The sequence below is a fragment of the Anopheles funestus genome, chromosome 3RL (assembly GCF_943734845.2).
Source record: "Anopheles funestus chromosome 3RL, idAnoFuneDA-416_04, whole genome shotgun sequence".
Classification (NCBI taxonomy): domain Eukaryota; kingdom Metazoa; phylum Arthropoda; class Insecta; order Diptera; family Culicidae; genus Anopheles; species Anopheles funestus.
This window is the reverse complement of record NC_064599.1, coordinates 42,412,476-42,431,518: the sequence shown is the minus strand read 5'-3', so window position 1 is coordinate 42,431,518 and position 19,043 is coordinate 42,412,476. Positions and strand designations below refer to the sequence as shown.

The window sequence follows — 19,043 nt, the reverse complement described above, 5'->3', positions numbered from 1 at the left end:
ATCCATTTTGCATTCGGCTTTTCGAGTACTGGTGGCCAACCAATTTCTCCTTGCTATATTGCGCATGCAGAATGCTTTTGGTGCGAAGATTAGGTACATCATCTGCGGAAGGGAAAGCTTTGCTAGGAAAATGAATATAACATTGTTTTGCAAGTTGTTGTTTTCATTTTTCGTGTTCAAAAGTTTTATTTTCGTTGATGGTTGCAGGCTGGCTTCCCTGATACGTCCCTTTTGGGGTTTAGGAACTTTCCAAGGTCTAGGTTTAGTGGCCCTTTTTGGCTGGCGGATCTTTCTGCAAAAGGCAATCTGACCCCAGATACGCGCCAATGCGAAGCTAATGAAGTAGAGACAGAGAGACGGAGAGAGAGAGAAAAAACAAATATAAACACTAGCACTGACCACGCTGGATTTGCGAACGAAGCCGCTAGAAGGTGGCGGGATAGAAAACAAGTCGCGACTTATACGGGCATCCGAAGGACACACACGTACCAACCGGGCCGCCACTCATCGGTGGCTTGCGAGGCGGGCATACAGATCGGTTCATTGCAAAACACTTCCTCATCCGCGACCGCTTACGCATTCGTCGATTTGGCGGCCACCGCATGCAGTTGGTGCGATGGGTGCTTACGATTTATGCATTTTTATAAGTGCAACACAGTCCGAGGTGGTGGTGTGAGATGATGGTGTTAGCGGTGTTATAGGGCAGACCGTCACACCGCCTTCCATCTCGTTTTTGAATGCGAAACGCTGATGCTCTGGTCACTGATGATGATGATGATGATGTTGATGGTGACACTAATGTGTGCCCCATCGGATGGATTCGCCCCGACAGAACGTTCTGTTTGATTGCGGAAATGGAAGGCGATAATAATTTCTGCACATAACCTTTCGTTAAGCGTTGCACACCGTTAGTGCACATCGCTACCCATCGCTTTTCTGCATTTCAGTGCTGGAGCAGAAGAATTTTCAGGCAACACGGAACGGTGTTTAAGGTTTTTCTTTGCTCCAAATGTGTGACAGCTTAATTTTTGTTTTTATTTTTTTGCTCAACAAAGCCATAACTTTGACCAGCCATGGCGAGACACGGGTGTGGATTTTATTTCTCCCTCAGCACAGAGAACGACCGTAGATTAATTTAACCATATGTTGTTGTCAGCCGCTGGCCATTCGGTCGTTTGCTCGTAACATGGTTAAACAGCACAAATATGTTTCTGTGTTTTTTTGCTCTCTCTCTCTCTCTCTCTCTCTCTCTCTCTCTACCTCTCTTGCTTGTCTTGACTCTTCCCTCCGAGTAAGGAAAAGCGTATATAAAAACTGGAACAAGCGATAGAAAAAAATTGTTTTCCCCCGAAAACAAAAATGACAAAATCTCCACCAGCATAACAGGAGGATGTGTGCTAAAGCAAACATCTATTGGTGCTTGTTGGACGAAAAGGGTTTTAAAAAAATTAATACGAGTTTGGGGTTTCCTCCGTTGCGCGGGATCTAGTTATCAGGACGTGATCACAGCACGGGACATCAGCTAGACCAAACGGTTGGGCCAAACAGACAGGTCCGATGGAGTTTGTGAGAAAAAACTCTATTATAAAGTATAATTTATAACTGCCACGCTGGTCACTGGCCGGTTGTATGCCGATGGGTTTTTGTTCCGCTGTGGTTTGTCGTTGTTGTTCTAGTTCCCTCACGACCGATATTGTCCCCAGCGCCAAGTACGCTTCCATCGGTCCGGTGTTGGAAATGGCCGAAGGGCAGAACATCCATGTTGAACATAATAAACTTACACGCATGACGGGGTGACTTCAGCGGTATTGCTTCCTACCGACCGTTCAACATTATGGAGCTAAAACAAAAAAAATAAAATATCCTACGAGTCTGTCATGAAAGTCGTCGGTGGTTATTGTTGCCACACCGCCCATACTGCCCATCGGGTTAAGGGCAGTAAATGCTTCTACTCCCTTAGTTTGCTTCCGTTTCTCTGCGAGTGTGTGTGTGTATGTAATTTTTTCCATCGTGGACAGGATTTTCCAGCGATAAATGTCAATCAGATGGTATGGCGCGGAATGGGATTGTAATTTCATTAGCCTACGACGCCTGGCGGCTGAAGTGAGTTATACTTGCGACCGTGTTTTGTGGTCCTTTCGGATATCAAAACATTTATGTACCGCACGAAACAAGCTTACGGTTGAATTAAAAATGAGTCCAGAACCAGTGAAGTACGGTAACATCGCGAGTAACGTCGAGCATCGTATGGTAGGGATATATTTTTCATCGTCCTAGTAAAATCCCCGCCCTGCAAGTACCTTCCACGGTGCCAATATGCGCGGCCAAAAAGTACTCTAATCCGAGGGTTCCACCGAAAACGGCACATTGCAACATCAAACGAATTTATTTCGTTGGAACACTTTTGTGTGACGCGCCCGCTGACAGTTGAAAGCGCTTTTCGTTTTTCTCCACCAAAACTCAGTCGGTAATGGAAGGCTTTTAACCTGGCCCAGGAGTCATGGCAGACTTATTTTTTTTTGTTAATGGACTATTGAAGAACCCATGTCTAGGGAATCGGCTATAGAATGGCAAAATGTCCCTAGGGCTCCGTCTGAAACGTTTTGCTCCTCGCAGCCCCACAACGAATTCGCATGAGCCCTTCCCGCTGGGTTTGTCATCCTTTATTTGATGGTACTCCTGTTTGGTGCTGTTGTGCGTATTTTATGTACCAATCTTTTTGAAGTCTCATTTTACTAAACGCTGCTTTTTTTCCTTTCTGTTTCCATTTCCCATTCACAGACGAAAAAACACAGTCCCGGCCACATCAAGCGACCGATGAATCCGTTCATGGTGTGGAGTCAGATTGAGCGGCGCAAGATTTGCGAAGTTACACCGGATATGCACAATGCGGTGATCTCAAAGAACCTTGGTCAGCGTTGGAAGCAGCTGAGCCCGGCAGAACGTCAACCGTTCATCGAGGAGGCGGAACGTTTGCGTAAGTTGCACACGCAAGAGTACCCCAATTATAAGTACCGTCCAAAGAAGAAGCAAGTCAAGGGTGGCAGTGGAGGTGGTGGAGGTACGACCGGTACGTCCAAGAATGGATCATCTTCGTCCTCCTCTACCGGTGCCGGTTCACCTGCCCTGTCCACATCATCGTCCTCCTCCTCCTCGACAGGCTCACCGGAGTCCGTTTCGTCCCGGGACAGCTGTGGATCGTCGAGTAGTTCCTCTTCATCGTCAACCTCGTCTGCCGGTGGTAAGTCACCGGCGTCTTCCGGTAAGCGTAGCCGGACCGCTAGCGGGAAGGTCTCCAAGGCTGGCGCTGCTAACGGTGGTTCGCTCAAGGGCAAAAAGCAAGTTATCATCGACGAGCTTGGCCAGCCAAAGATGGCTGCGGTAGCGACGGCCGCCACTATGACAACGCTAGCGGCCCAACCCGACTGTTATTCGTTGGCGGCTACCCAACCGCTGCCAAACTCACCAGAAAGCGCCACACTGTACGACGAACGGTCGCTGATCTCGCCCGAGCCCACGTTTGGCCCATTCTCCGAAAGTACTCCGATCTTCATACGAACGCCAGACCATAACGTGTTCGTGGTGGACGAAAGTAATCACTTCGATCACGAAGCGAAAGGCTTCCTATATCCGCATGGTACCACGCCAGATCTCACCGGTGACAGCGTGGGGAGTCCTCTGGGCCATAACACCACCATCATCACCTCCGCCACCTCCGCCACTACAACCACCAGCAACAGTAGTCCGAGTGCGCTCAATCACGGCACCCACGTGACGGCCTGCAACAGTCCGCATCCTCAGCATCACAATCAACACCAGCAACACAATCAGCAACACAACAACAACAACAGTCTTCAGATCAACAATAATCACCTCCAGCATCAGCAGCAAACGACGCCGTCCGTCAAGTCCGTCTACACCGACAGTGACGGTGACTGCGTGAAGACGGAGAAGTACTACGAGGACGATGAGTGCCAGAGTGATCGCTATGGAACCATGCTGGACGATAGCTGTTTGGATGGTGTTTCTGGCATCAACCGAATAGATGATTCACTGGACCTTGGTCCCGCCTCGGTAGGATCGTCGGGCCCTCCCGGTTCTGGAGCGTGTTTCGGGGAGATTGTAGGCTTCAATGGACAATTCACGCTGACCGATCCAACTCAGCAGCAGCAGCAACAACAACAACAGCAGCAACAGCAAGCTCAGCAACAATCACAGCAGTCCCATCACCTCAACCAGCAGCAGCAGCAGCACCGGGGCACACTAGCGAGCTTTAACGAAATTACCAACGGACAACAGTGCCACCAGCCGTTGCTGCTGCAACCGTTCCAGTTCTCCCTGACTAACCAGCCTCTGGTAGCAAACAGCCTTCACCAGCAGCAGAACCAGCACCAGCAGCAGCAGCATCAGAGTCAGCAACAGTTCCAGCAACATCTGCGACAGTACGGCTGCCAGCAGCACCTAGTGGACTCGCAGGTTGCCGTGGAGAATATGGGCAGCTTGCCGTTGCTGGCGGAAGCTTCGCTTGTGCCCAACTGTCAGCCTTCACCATCGGTGGACGGGTTCGGTGCGGCATCTCTGTCACTCGACGCTAACATCATCGACAGCAACAGCCAGACGGACGTATTGCCCATCCTGGATGATATGCTCGGTACCGCCAACATGGACTACACGTTCGAAGGGCTGGAAACGGCGTCCTCGTCTAGCGGTTCCCATCTGGAGTTCATCACCGAGGACAACAGTATTTTCCTGTCCGAGCCGAACTTGATCTACAACGTTTAAGGCGACATGGAACCGGTGAGCGAACCTCCTTCAAATACACAACCCCCTACCCCATATTCATCCTTCACAGATACATATTATACACATGGCATAGGAAAGGGATTTAAACGTGCGTAAGCGTTAGAACTATTCTCAAGCGCACGTTGCCACCAGAGAAGCAAAAAGTAAAGGAAGCAAACATTTGTTGCTACCATTTATCATTGGGAAAATAAATAAAAAGAAAACAAACAAACCAGAATAAGATAGGAGAACGGTAAAAGAAAGTAAGCGAAAGCGAAAACAAAGAGAAAAAAAGTTGGATTAAGAAAAAAATAAGTGCTTTATCAAATGAGGTGCATGATTGGAAGAAGGCGTGTATGGGAAGTGTATGTAAGAGAACTGTAAAGGAGTGGATGGTTTGTGCGATAATTTAGAAATAACTAAGGTAAACTTTAAAATAGCAGGAAACCCGATAAGTGCGGTAATTGCGCCAAGTGCGTCAAGTTTTGCAATATATATATATATAAATATGAAGCAAAGAACGTAAGTAAGAAAACACACAAGTTAAGAGTAATAAACTACAAAGTGAAATAAAACAAAGTTGTCAGTAAAACAAAAGAAATCAAACACATACACAAAGAAGCGATTCAGAGCTTAAGAGAAACTAGGTAAAACACTCAGAAAGAAAGTGATGGGGAAAATTAGAATGAGCGAAATCATACAGACGGGTGAGTGTGAACGTGAGTGGATGAGCGAGCAGGTCAGAGGTGGTCGTTGGCGTTTTTTTGCATGTTTCATTTGCTCTTACCTCGAAGAACACATTTGGTCAAAGATGGATGTGATCGGAAGGAATCAAACCAAACCAGGATAAATGGGGAAACATCGTGGCGAGTTTCGTTCGGGTGTAGGATATCTGGTACAAATTGAACAAATGTTTTTTTGCGCTCTGTGCAGTTTTGTAATTAAAAATAGCTCACGTACTTGCCGCTGTCAACGAAGATGCGAAAGGGAAAAAAACATGTTAGTGAAAACAAAAAGAAACAATTTGGTGGAATTTAAAGAATTACGAACGATAAGCTATAAGTGGTTTTAATTGAGTAAGATTTATTAATAAATCGCTCATCCTTTATTTAATTGCTTTGCTGTTACAAATTCCACAGCAAAAATCGTACCGAAGAACATTTGTAAAAATTGTTGGGAACATTGAAAGTGCAAAGAGAAAAAATTCCAGCGAAGAATTGCATCTCGCTATGGAGCAGGTTTGGAATTTTCGAGTTGTTTCCTTATTGCTACTGCCTTTTACGTGGACTGGAAAGTCGATGTAATATAAGTTCCCGTAGGACAACACATCCTTCCGACAATTGGACAGTACAACTGTTCCTCATCCAAACGAACGTACTTTAATAAAGGTGAAACAATTTGATTAATGTAATGCCCAGCATCCGGCCTTTGGATCACTGCGGACGTATTGCCGGTGGTGCGGCAACGGCGAAGGAAGTGTTTTATTAAATTTCTTTCACGCTTCCAGTAGCAGCACTAGCAGTAGAAAGAAGGCTAATAGAAAATACGAACGTTCGCTAGCTAAGCAGTAGTGCACGATCGCAGCTACATTATCCTATTTTCGTCCAATTTCTGCTCTCACCGGGACTTCGGGTTGGGAAAAAATTCCAGATTCCGCTGCGAGCATCGAATCGTTTGAATCGTTTTCTACGATACTACTGTTCCCTTTTTTTTCTTCGGTTGCATGTCTACCTTCGTTGCCTTTCCGACCACCCCGGGTGTATCCTTTTCACGAAATAATCGAAATTCAGCCACCAAAACGCGCCACGCCAGGATATGCACGATTCGGTTTTTGGAGAAACGTAGGTATTAAATAAAAAAAGCCCCAAAGGTTCACTCGGTACGGTTTATTATCCCCACGTTTGAATCGATTCCCTTTTCACCAGGCGTGACGTGACGGGAGGGAGTTGGCTTGGCTAGAAGGGCGACTGCAAGGGTAAAAAATTTGTTACTCTACATTGGCTTTTATTCGGTTTGGTGTGCCCTCAATCGAGAGCCAATCTCCAGATGGCCCCTTCCATTTCCCGTCCGTCCGGGGAAATTTTGTGTTCCCTTCCATTGCTCATCTTATCGGCAATGTGTTTTCTATACCTTAGCTTTTGCCGGGGGTTTCCCCACTCTCCTTTCTTAACGAAAATGTCCTGGAACGATTTTTCGTTCCACTTTTCAAATCGAGATATTTTTTACCCTTCTGTCCGTGTTTTCCTTTTTCCATCGTTGGTCGCTTCGTTTTGGGCATGGTTCCCAAATCGGTTCGTCGGCTTTTTTTGCTGCTTCCATTTTCTCTTTACACTTCACGAATCACCAAACGGGAACGACCTGCAAACGGGGATGATTGAGCATTACGAGCAATTTCTTTCGTACGATCGGCCAGCTGGTGTGTTTTTCTCGCCTCCGGATAAGGATAGGTTTGATTTTCTCGTGCCTGGTCGATAAGAATTGAAGGAAGAAATCCATTTTCACGCTGCAGGAGAAGAAATAGCAAAAAAATGAAGAAGAAAAATGGTGAAAGGTCTTTTAACACACTTCAGCGGATGTTTGGAATGATGAGTTGAACGGCTAACCGGAATAAGGTCACGACGTTGTCGGGTTCAACGTTTGAAGCCATGTTTTGTTTGTCAACCTTTGAATGATCAACTTATGAACTTATTTATTGTTTGTTTTGAAATAAACAATACACCAGCACGAATATCATTCAAGGCGGAAGTAGATTTTGAATGTGGCAGGAATATTTCGACCTCCATTCGGCAACGGTAGAAACGATCTTTCGCCATTAACATCCTTCCTTCCTCCGATCAGGTTCACAAAAACACAACACGCCACCTCTATCTGCTATCTGACTCGTGTACAGAAAGGAACAGTAGTGTTGTAAGGTCTTTTTTCCCTCTAAGAATAGAACCTAACTGTTGATGTTATACATTATGTTAAAGCACTTGTATATTGAATTATGTTGGTTAGAGTTAACTGTCTTTTGCTCTTTGTGTTTTTTGTTTTGTTTTGTTTTTTTTTCTTCTGGCCACGGTTTCTATCGATGTGACATGTGTTTTCTCATACCTCCGTGCGTGAATAGGCTCATCAATGCCGATCACGGATTGTTAGAATAAGTGAGAGCAACTTTCAAAAACAAACATAAAAATTAAACATTAATCCCTAATCATATACTTTACACACCCTGTTTCTATGTTTAGGAGCTACTTTACTCTATAAGATATGAATACTTTATTACGGTGCATCTATTTGCACGTTTCCATCCCTTTCCCTCTTTTCCTTTTTCCTCTACAAATAATCTCTAAACCAAGTCAGGATAGGTGACTAGAAGCTAGAGAAGAAGTAAAAAAACAAACACTGAAATGGAAGGAAAGCAGTAAACTGTACTAAAATTAACACGAACGCCAAGCAGACGAGATGACGAGATGACGAGACGGACGGAGAACTTGTAGATATGAAAATAAAGAAAATAAGCTGAATATGTGATTAAAGTAATGGATTAAGGCAAAACAAGGCAAGCATACTGTAAGTGGTGCGCCAAGCAGTAAGGAATGCGAAACTTGGAAGCGGAAGGAATGGTTTAACTATAATATTTGTGTAAAGTTAGTGAAGCGCAATGCTTCTATTGTAAGGCATATAAGCGATTAGTGTGTAGGCGCCCAACTAACCAAAATTTGGCAGAAAGTGACGCAAGCTATAGGGTAAGCTACAAAACATAAACAAAAAACCTAGCGCCGAGCGGAGGAAACCAATAAAACAAAACATTATAGAGAAAAAAAACAACAACCGAAACTACATTTGGTGTAGCGAGTGTGCCAAAACACTTGCAAAGTCCTATCGCGTATCCATGCAAACGTAAACGTAAGACAATTCACAAGCCCACTGGTAAACGTACACATGTGTGTAAAGAGTTTCCCTCCATGGTGGAGAAAATGAAAATGGGGCAGCAAAATGCGAACATTACAACTATTTTATAAATGTTACCCTTTCAGCTCGTCCCTGTGGACCACACATAGAGGAAGCGAACAGTAAAATTAGTGAACGAAACGGATTAAAACGAGAAAAGGAATACAGTAAAGCAACCTACCCATACACCCAGCCAGATACACGTTACAGCTGAGATTTTTTTCTTCAGTTGTTAGATAAGGTATTACTACTAATTACGGTTACTATTACTACTACTGGTACACACTATTATAACTCTATGATAATCGCAGCCATGTTTGCAATGAAAATGAAAGCATCAATAGACTATCTTACAAATGTTTAACTTTATTGTTTCTGTTTGTTTTGATTTTTTTTTTTGCTGCTGCTTATATTACTCTGCTTAGGTCTTTTGATGACTTAATCACTAAATAACTGGGGCCCATTTTCTTCGTTTTGTCTTGTTTTCGTCTCTTAGGCAGAAGAATTGTTTGATTTCTAGAGTTTGGTTTCATAAGTCTATTTTCGTTCTTTGTTCGTTCGCATGGTTTCGGGATTCGTTTACATTGCTATTATTCTGTGTCGCTTTTGTTAATGTATAGGAACAACTCGAATTGAGAAAAAATCAATCACACGTAACATGGTTTGTATATAAACATCTTACACTGTCACTGTCCCAGGTTGAAGAAGTACTGGAAGCAAATGGAGTTGGGATGTTTACATACAAAAGCTAAGTTGGTTGAAAAAATAATTGGTTTTGCTTTTCATTTTTAAAATGGCTGCATTGTAACAAAACCATAAAACTTATTGTAATTTTTGAGGTTAAGATTCTGGCAAATCATAAACAATCATTTTGAGCTTTTTAATTAATTTTATTGGAAGGTGTAAGATGTGTTCATAGAATTTCCGTTTCAGTAAGCTTTTTCTTTATCCCCTCAGAACAAAATATCAGGGAACCCATTTCGGATGCAAATAATAAAATCAATCTGAGCTCGAGACAGGTAGAAAAAGAGCCAGCAACACAAGAGTGGAAGCTTTTTAATACTATTTTTGTACCATTTTCATATGGAAGAAATCAGCGTTCTTAGTGAAGAGTGTTTGAAGCAACAAAAGCGGAAATCAAACGTACGTGCATACATCGAGAAACAAGACCAGAAATAGAATAGTGAAGCAAAACCAGCTATCAAAACAGTGAAGAATAATAGACGAAACCACAAACACTAAATTATACAACAAAACTCGCAAATGTCACAGCAATACATGTTCCGAAATGCAGAAATATAGCAAAGTAATAAAATTTACACAAAGCCAGATGAAAACCAAATGTAAAATGGGCACAGATTTTAAACGTCGCTAACAATTAAATGCCCATTGGTGCATCATCAGTAATATTACAACGAAATGTGACAGAAGAAGACGGAATTCAAACATAAAACAGAAGCAAAAATTCCTACACTTTCACACCCACAAACATACTCTCATAAGAAATCATAAAACCGCAAAACATAAGTAAGAAGTAAATACGTTAATAATAGAAGAACAAAAACACAATCCAAGAGCATCTACAGAAAGGTTCAAATCAAACGCAAAACAAACGGTTTTACCTATTAGTAAACAAAAGCGTAAAAAGAAGCAAAAAGAAAGAAACAAATTACAAAACTCAGGAAAATAACCTATTGCGAAAAATAGCAATCTTTGTGGTAATGAAACAAAACAACAAAACGAAAACAAAGCAAATAGTTTAGGTTCCCGGTTTTTTTAAATAAACGCCGCAAAACGAAATGAAAGCATACAGTGGCCGTGTAGATGCATTGGAAGACATTAAGGAAGCAAAGGTTTTAAATAAATCACACGGAAGGCGCAGTAGAGAAAGAGAGGAAAGAAAAAAATAAAGAAAAGGAAGAGAAAGAGAGAGATAGAGAAAGAGAGAGAGAGAGAGAGAGAGAGAGAGAGAGATTTTCACACGGCCCATTTTGCTACAACAGCCGCTACAAAATAGCAATGAAAGCTCAACAACCAAAACAAAAAATAACAAAACAACACAGTTCACTAACGAAAGCCTACGATGAAGCAGTGCAAGTGATAAACAGAAACGAAATGGTCCTTTTTTGCAGGATAAACCTAGAAACACTAAACTAACGCAACGCAACGTGATCCAAACCTCTTTCTCATCCACTCGTGTTTGTGTGTGTGGCCCATCGGTGGTCATATTGGACTAGCAGCAGTGTTCGTCTTACTGAGTGTTTAGTATACCTATTCCACAGCTGCTGCATTCCGGTGAAGGATGTATCATTCGGAGCCGGGTTATGTAGAAAATAAAACAAAACGTTTTGTGGAATAGAAGATGCCGCAAAGTGGGGTGGCTTTACAAGACGCATACATACACAAATACATAGAAGAAAAAAAAGCTTACACCCGTATCAATCATTACTACGAACAATCGAAATGGGTCCGTGATGGTTGAAGTTGAAAGTTTAATAAACTTGAGGAAATAATTTAATCACACACACGCACACACTTACACGCTGCTCCTCCGCCCCCCCCCCCCCCTCCCATTGTTGGGTAGAATGTATTTTTTAATAGTGTAACAAATTGTTAGCAGCAATGGGTTCTAGTTCTTGAAGGCGAACATTTTTAGATCGGTTGTGAGCTTACAGTTTCACCAGAATGAGAAGACAGCGGGAAGTAATCGGTATTAGTTGAATGCAGCAAATAGGGAACCAAATTTTATGGTTTTTGCTTTGTTTGGAACACACTAAATCACATGCAATCCGATAGTGGTTAAAGTGATACCGAAATTTATAGGCAAACCATTCACGCAGAATCATACCACAACTAATGTAATCGCTTTTATTTACGTGCGTCTACCAAGTAAAGCGGTTATAATTAATAATAAAATAAAAGCAAAAAAACAAACAAACATAACAAAGTAGTGCAACAAATGGCAAATCAATCGTGTGTTAGTGTCGGTGTTAGTAGTACTTTCTTGGCTATAATCTATAAAACGGCTAGGTTCCGCTGCGTAACCTACGCCGTTGTACGTATTGGAGGACAGGTTGGAACAAAAGGCTTAAAGTTTACAGTTTGTCAAACCAAACCATTACGAGCGTTTAACATACGTATTCTGGGGGAACTCAACTATGGCACCCAATTAGCACCACACCACACCAACCCATACCGGTCCGATCAAATCATCCCGCGATGTGTGCAACGATGATGCAAGACTGAATTACACACCACACAAATCAGCAAACGCGACCGAATGGCTTCCTTTTTTTCTATCGGTTGTTTCATGGTTTCAGTAACATTTTTCTTTGCGTGAAACTCATAGCGAACCAAATCAAGTAACGACAGTTAATGTTACAGACATATCGCGTTCAAGGGTTAGCTATCGTTCTATTGATTTTCCTACTGTTTTCCGTTGGGTTTCTATTCAACCGATGATCTCATTGCATACCATGCGTACGGAGATATAAACGCCAATTTTTCACTGACAATCTCAATCTTAGTGCTTGCGTGTATGCACTTTCGCGGTCGATTCTTACATTTGCAATCGTTTCCGTTTCGTTATGCTTGCCCATCATCAGCTTTGAACTTTTGTGACAAAAAAAAGTCACACCGAAAAAACAATGAGAGCAAGCGACGGAAAGCAGGAGAAAAGAATACCCATATTGCATAGGAACCGAGAACGCACACGTTATCCGTTCCGTTGTTTAAAGTGGTGTAAAAACGAGTGCTTAACTACAAAAACACTGGTAATAATCGTTGTTTAAGCACACAAGCAAACGTTAGCCGATGGGCATACATTTGTAGCGTAGGGAAACGAAAGCAAACCGCCATCCCCTGCACCGGTGGTTGGCAGTGGGTAGAGGTTTGACGATAAAACAAATGAATAAAATATTCAGGTATCTAAACAGGCTGTGAAATAGTCTATTTGTTTATTCTAGTTTTTATTGATCATGTTTGAGGCAGATGTGTATTTGTATACGTGTTTTGTATCTTATGTTAGTGTACGTTTTGTTCACTTCCTTTCATATACTTTTCAATTATTGCCTTTCCACTGTAGGCATGATATGTCTTGAGTTTTTTTTGTATCTTTGTGTAAAAACAAACAAACAATCTTTACTGATTCTGATACTCCGTTTGTTATCGTGTTTATGATGGATGGTGTTTGACAGAATTTAAGTGCGAGAAATTAATTTCCAGAGCAAAACCAAAATCAAAAGTAAGACCAGATAACAAAATACAAAAACGAAACAAGATTTTAGTAAAAAAAAACTTAAGAAACGTGAAACCAGAACTGGAAATTTAACGAAAAATAACATTTTAGCGAAACAATCTACAACTAAATCAATGAAAACAGTACGTCAACAAAAACCAATCATGATCATGAACAACTAAACTGCCAAGCATGCAAAACAATGGAAAACGATGCATTTGTTCGATTTTAAATGGAAATGTTTGGCTTTACATTTGTATCATTCATGCTAGGGCCTGTGGTGAAGTTTTTTTTCTTCTTTTTAATATTGTTTCCTTTATTTTCCTTTGGTTTGCTAATGTTAATGTTAAACGGTACAGAATACAAATCGTAGCTACTTTTAAGACTCAATCAAAAACGAGAAGGATATGGTGTTTGTTTTATGCAAGGAAGTTGATTACAGACACTTCATTCTACGATTTTTTTTATTACAAATCAGTCAAAGTAGTCGTTTACATCCGAGCATTGAATTGAATCAAATCAAACTGTGGCAATAACTAAAGAAAACAAACAAACAAAAACAGTACTTAATCTATGTAGCGTTCGTGGACGTTTGTATTTTATAGTTATGTTTTGTTTTCAACAGTCGGTTTGTTTTTTCTTCTTCTACAGGCTGCCATTGGAAAGGGCTTTGAAATTTAACAATTACTTTGTTAAGCAGGAATAATACTGCAAAACAGAAAAAAGGAACATTGAAAACAAAAAAAACATAGGGCCGCTGTTAAGACGCCGAAATCGTCATGCAATTGAAGCAAACAAACTAATAAGGTTGAGAACGCATAACATATTCGTAAACATCGCTTTCAATGTGTAGTGAACCGTTTCTTTCATATTAAGACTTAACAGAAAATAATCTAGCATACAGTAAGTTATACACTATACAAACATGTTGAATTGAGTGATATTGAATATTATTACTAACAAAAAAGAAATAAACACTCAATTAGTGGATGTGCTAATGAAGCTAACCAGTTCACCCATACATGTGTCCTGCAGTTTCACAGCCAGATTGGTGCAGTAAAAATATTGATTTTACCTTGCGACAAATAACCGATAGCGCATGGACACTTATCCCGAAACGGATAATGGTCAGTTGAATCAAGCCAAGCGTTCGTGCAGATTGTGCGTACATTTGTGGGTAATATTAAGGAAGAAGTTTTTAAAATACCATAACAAAACAAACACAACAACAAAATGGAGGGAAAAAAATCACATACTATATTAATCGAAACGAAACAAAACAAATCATTAAATGTCTATTTATATATTTACAAACCAACAAATCAGAAAAGGAAACAAAACAAACAAAAAACCAATTAAAAGTAGAAAGAATTGCAAGAATCTGTAAAGGAAGTAAAATAATGCCGTAAACTAAACCAACCAGGAGCAAGTACACTAGAATATAATAATAAGTATTGATATTATTATACTACTATTACGATAATGTATAATCATCTTCACGCAACCGTAGAGTGTGATGTGTGATCGTTTCAAAGTGTTGCAAATTTCCATTCGGTAATTGGATGCGGGAAAGATGGTAGAGGTCTTATCTAGAATAAGAAAGCCGCATAAATGGAGTGCGAATTCATTGAGCATTTAAACAGAACCACTGGCAGTACCGATGAAAACAAAAAAAAATCTAAAACCTGGTTGGAATTGCTACAGTTAAATAAAATCCGCATTGTACTTGCTGCGTATCAGCAAGAGATGACAAAAAAGCAACAACAAAACAACAAACAAAAGCCGAAATCTGAGAGTGAATATTTACAGCAAAACACAGCGTATTTCTAATAAGCGATACAAGCAACAACAAAAAAAACAAATACAAAATCAAAGTGACTGAGCATGTCATGTGTGTCTGCCAGGTTGTTGGAAGGTCCTGTAGTAGTGCTGGAGAAGGAAAAGGAGAAATCACTGGAACCGATTGCTTGCAAATATTTTGCCAAGCCAAGCCCCTGCAAGCGGATGGCGGGCGGGTTGAAAGCGGTGTGTCTTAGCAGGGATATTATTCAGCTGGTTTGGAAACATGGAAATCGATCATACGGAAAGATGCCTCGTAACGAACCCCGGTACCAGGGATAGTCGAGGCATATTGCTCCGAGAACATTTGGCACCGATGGGGGTGCGGAGGCATCGAATGTTTGTACATTTTGTAGCTAAAGAATCTGAGCATTAGAATCGAACTGTTGTTAACCCCTTTTGCTCGGATGTTGTTTGTTTTTTTTTCTTTCGAGTTCGAAGATGTGAAGTTGGGAGGAATTATTGGCAGTTGGTAATGCTGTCCCCTATGAGACGCAATATTGGTGGGGTTCGATTTTAAACGGAGAACTGTTTGAACCGGGTGCTATAAATTAGGTCCAAGAAAGATAAAAAAAGAAGTTATAATACAAACGAAAACACAAACACGCACACATGCAAGGAAACATTAAACAAGTGAAGTAAAAACAAGTAAAACAGAAAAAAAGCACATACACACATATGTGTGTCACATGGAAATCACATGGACAAGGAGCAATTAATTTGAACGGATTTTCTAAGCATGTGAACGTGTACGTTGAGGAGTGTTGAGGAACGAGATGTTGACATGAGCGAAACTTATGAAAAATACCAAAAAACAAAACACTCACAACCATATTTGCATACCCATTAAAACGAAAGCATAGGACATCCAGTCAGCCGACTCGAGAAGCTTTAGAAGACAAACGTGTCAAAACGAGAGTAAAAGCTGAAGAATGGTAAACGTTTAAGAACAAAACAAAGTAAACAAAACAAAAAAATAGCATCGTTGACGATGGTTTCATAATGAAAGGAAAGGTTTTAAAGCAAAGCTAGTCGACAGTTTGCCTAGGAATGTCCCTTTTTGGCTAGAGCGCAACTACGAAGCGAAATCATACTTGCAAATCATCCACCATTTTGAACGAATGTGAATAAATAGCCAGTCGAAGCAAATGTGTTCTATTGTTACAAGCATAGCAAAATCATCACACCGAAATGCTCTTTAGAAATGGCCGCAGGACTAAGCGGAAGGTGCTACTTTACAACTACCACTAAAGGAAAACAAAAAAAAACACACACACACAGCTGAGTTTGTTATGACTGCTTCAATTTGAAACGTTTGGAAAACTGCAACAGAGGACAAATTTGTGAGCCTTTCAAACAGGCCAATGTTGTGTCGTTGCGCAAGGAGACAAAAGGAGGAGGAAAGAAAACACAAAAGTACGTTATCGAACATCTTTGACTGGGTCATCATTTCGATACAGAAAAAAGAATGACAACCATAACCATTGATGATGTTTCGAAATTATTAAAAAACGATAACTAAAAACAAAAAACCATTACACAAACTGTAACCGGGGGCCCACAGTACACAAATTAGTAAAACAAATAAAAAACAAATAAAAGTATGAAAAGACGCAACTAACGCAAAGATACAGTGAAGAATTGTGAATATTGTGTATAAAGTGTAAGTGAGTCGTGAAGCTAGGGAAGTAGTAGCATCGGTAGTATTATTGGTAAAGCAAAGAAAATAAAAAGAGCAAAGAAATGGAAACAAACGAAAAGAGATAGAAAGCAAACAGTTATAAATCAACACATAACAGCAGATAAATAAAACACAAACAACAATCTTACAATGTAGAGGAAACAAAAGGAAAACATACAATATAAACTGAGCTAGAGGTAAAGCGAGAGTTTGTGGATATGAACGGTCCCTTGTGACCAAATTCAAGTTAATTACGTGTGTACGAGGAAAAGGACAATTATTGAATAATGAAAACAAAACAAACAAAAAACTAAACACAACCTGTTTTAATGGTTATCCTCTGGGGGTTTCTTCTACCAAAAGGAAGGAAGAAAAAAACCCGATATAATCCTACTGTGGAATGGAGGAAAAGAAAAACAAAATGGAATAAGCAAATGAAAAGTTTACCAAAATGTGAATTGTAATAAGTTTCCGACCGTTTATGCCTGTGTTTTGTATCTTAGTTCATTATGTACGTTTAAGTGTAAATAAAAGTAACAATAAAAACAATTTTAAACAGTTTAAAACAGGAGTGTGTGTGAGTATACATGAGAGGGATGTAAAAAAACAACACAAAAACAAACAATTACCAACCGTAAACACAAACAAAATCACACAATGAAAAAAAAATACATTCAGTGGTTGGCAAAAAGGGAAAACAACATATAAAAACAAATCATTTAACCAAGATGCAGCGAGGAGGATGTACGGTGACGAAAGAGTTGACAAGCGATTCGATAGGAGTATTAGTATTAAGAAGCTGTTACAAAGCAATTGTCCAAAAACGGAACATAAATAAGTTAAAAATCTATGAAAAAACAAAACAGAAATGAGAACAAGAAATCACAGCGTTACAGCGATCGAGAAAGGATCGGAGATAGTGAGCAGGGAGGCGAAATAATGCAAACAAAACACAAATGCATAACAACATTATTGGACGGTCTGCTTCCGACGTGGTAATCGGAAGTGGATTACTGAACAGCAATGTTTGATTAGTTTGTACATTTGAAAGTCAACATGTAATTTTTACTTTTGAATTTATGTACAGTTTGAAACGTTTTGTTTGTTTCTGTTAAGCGACTAATGATGATAATAAAACAAAAAGGAAAGTGCAGTTTATTTGCAAAAAAATATTTCATCAGCGTGTCAGCGTTTCATTTAGTTGGGTTTCATAACTATCACAGTGGATGTATGAAAGAATTATGATTCAATTGGTTTCAGAAGAGCTGTAGTTTTTCAAAGGTGAGTATGTCAAAGGGAAACAACCAGGTTTTAGTTTTTTTTTCGCTAAAAGTAAGATTTCAGCAAATTTTCAGTAAGTATGGTAAGTCCGGTAAGTCTGAATAATATTCGAGCTTTATTTATAACAAAAAAAAAGTTTCATAATTTTCATTCGTCACTGTCCATCGGAAGCAACATTTTTCCTAGGATTCCATTACATTTCGAATTTCACACAATAACCCTCGATTTCCTCATTGAAACCGAAGGATTTTCGAGCATCAGCGTTCTTGTTCGATTGAAACTACCAAATTTAAACTATCGTGATAAAGGTTTAATTATTCTACACATTGATTTTGACCGGATCAGTAAAAAATAGGTGATGATTGTCGAGATGGAAAATTGTTTGCTTGTGTTTCTATATTCCTATATCCATTTTTCTTGCAAAACTCTATTGAAACGAACTAGCTATGATTGATGTCGTTCTCTTCTAATGGTTCCGTATATATGACATACTTTTATTCCCACCATATGCAGATCATGACTTTCCATGAGTGAATATTTTGAGTTGATATCGAAAAAATAACTATTCTCTTCGTCCGTCTATCCCTCTCTCTTCCTCAATATCAAACGCGCTAATATTTTAACTAGTTGCTAAGTTCCGATATATTTTTTTCTATAACGCATATGACAAATACAATTAGTTGTGTTTTACATAAAAATTAAATCATAAACTCCAATATTTCATGCAATCGACTGGTCCAATGGTCTGGTTAATGAATGTTCAGCAAATCTAACATTTCTTACCATATTATTTTATCATGCGCTATAAGCGCTAGCGGTCTTCGAGTTTACAGGCTAGTCGTCCGGCGCCATTCGAATGACTGGACCAGCACACCCGACGCTGTCGAGTCTAATTCGCTATACAATAGTGAGTTCATCGTACAGCGTATATAGTTCATCAATGTACCGGCTGCTCGATAGTCCTTCCACACAAACGGAAGGAAGACGGTTTCGGTAGTTTTGAACAGAGTTCATGTCTCAGAGGCGTATTTGAGTACTGGAACGATATAAGTTTTATATAATCCCAGCTCCAATCGTCGCTACAGACGTTTTGAGTGGAGAAGTTTCCTCAGATTTCAGAAAGACCTGTTGGTAGCCAGCAACCTAGCGCGTTTCTCAACTTCAATGTTGTTGCCCGTGCTGAGCTTTGACCCAAGATAGGTGAAGTTTAGGACGACTTCAAAAGTGCGATCTATCTGTACGTTCCTTTACGTATGTCAAGATTTGTTAATACGGCTACTGGTTGTGCCA

At 40.3% G+C, this 19,043-nt stretch overlaps 1 protein-coding gene across 3 annotated transcripts in view; it reads left to right on the top strand.

The window, feature by feature from the left end:
* The window catches only part of LOC125771874 (myb-like protein Q), a 122,933-nt gene extending 105,289 nt beyond the window's left edge, over positions 1–17,644 (top strand). For all 3 annotated transcript variants that reach the window (XM_049442998.1, XM_049442997.1, XM_049442999.1), the window contains exon 3: positions 2,782–17,644. In XM_049442998.1, coding sequence (XP_049298955.1) covers positions 2,782–4,782 — 2,001 coding nt within the window. In that variant the 3' untranslated portion in view covers positions 4,783–17,644. The remainder of the gene's footprint in view (positions 1–2,781) is intronic.
* The last annotated feature ends 1,399 nt before the right edge of the window (positions 17,645–19,043 follow it).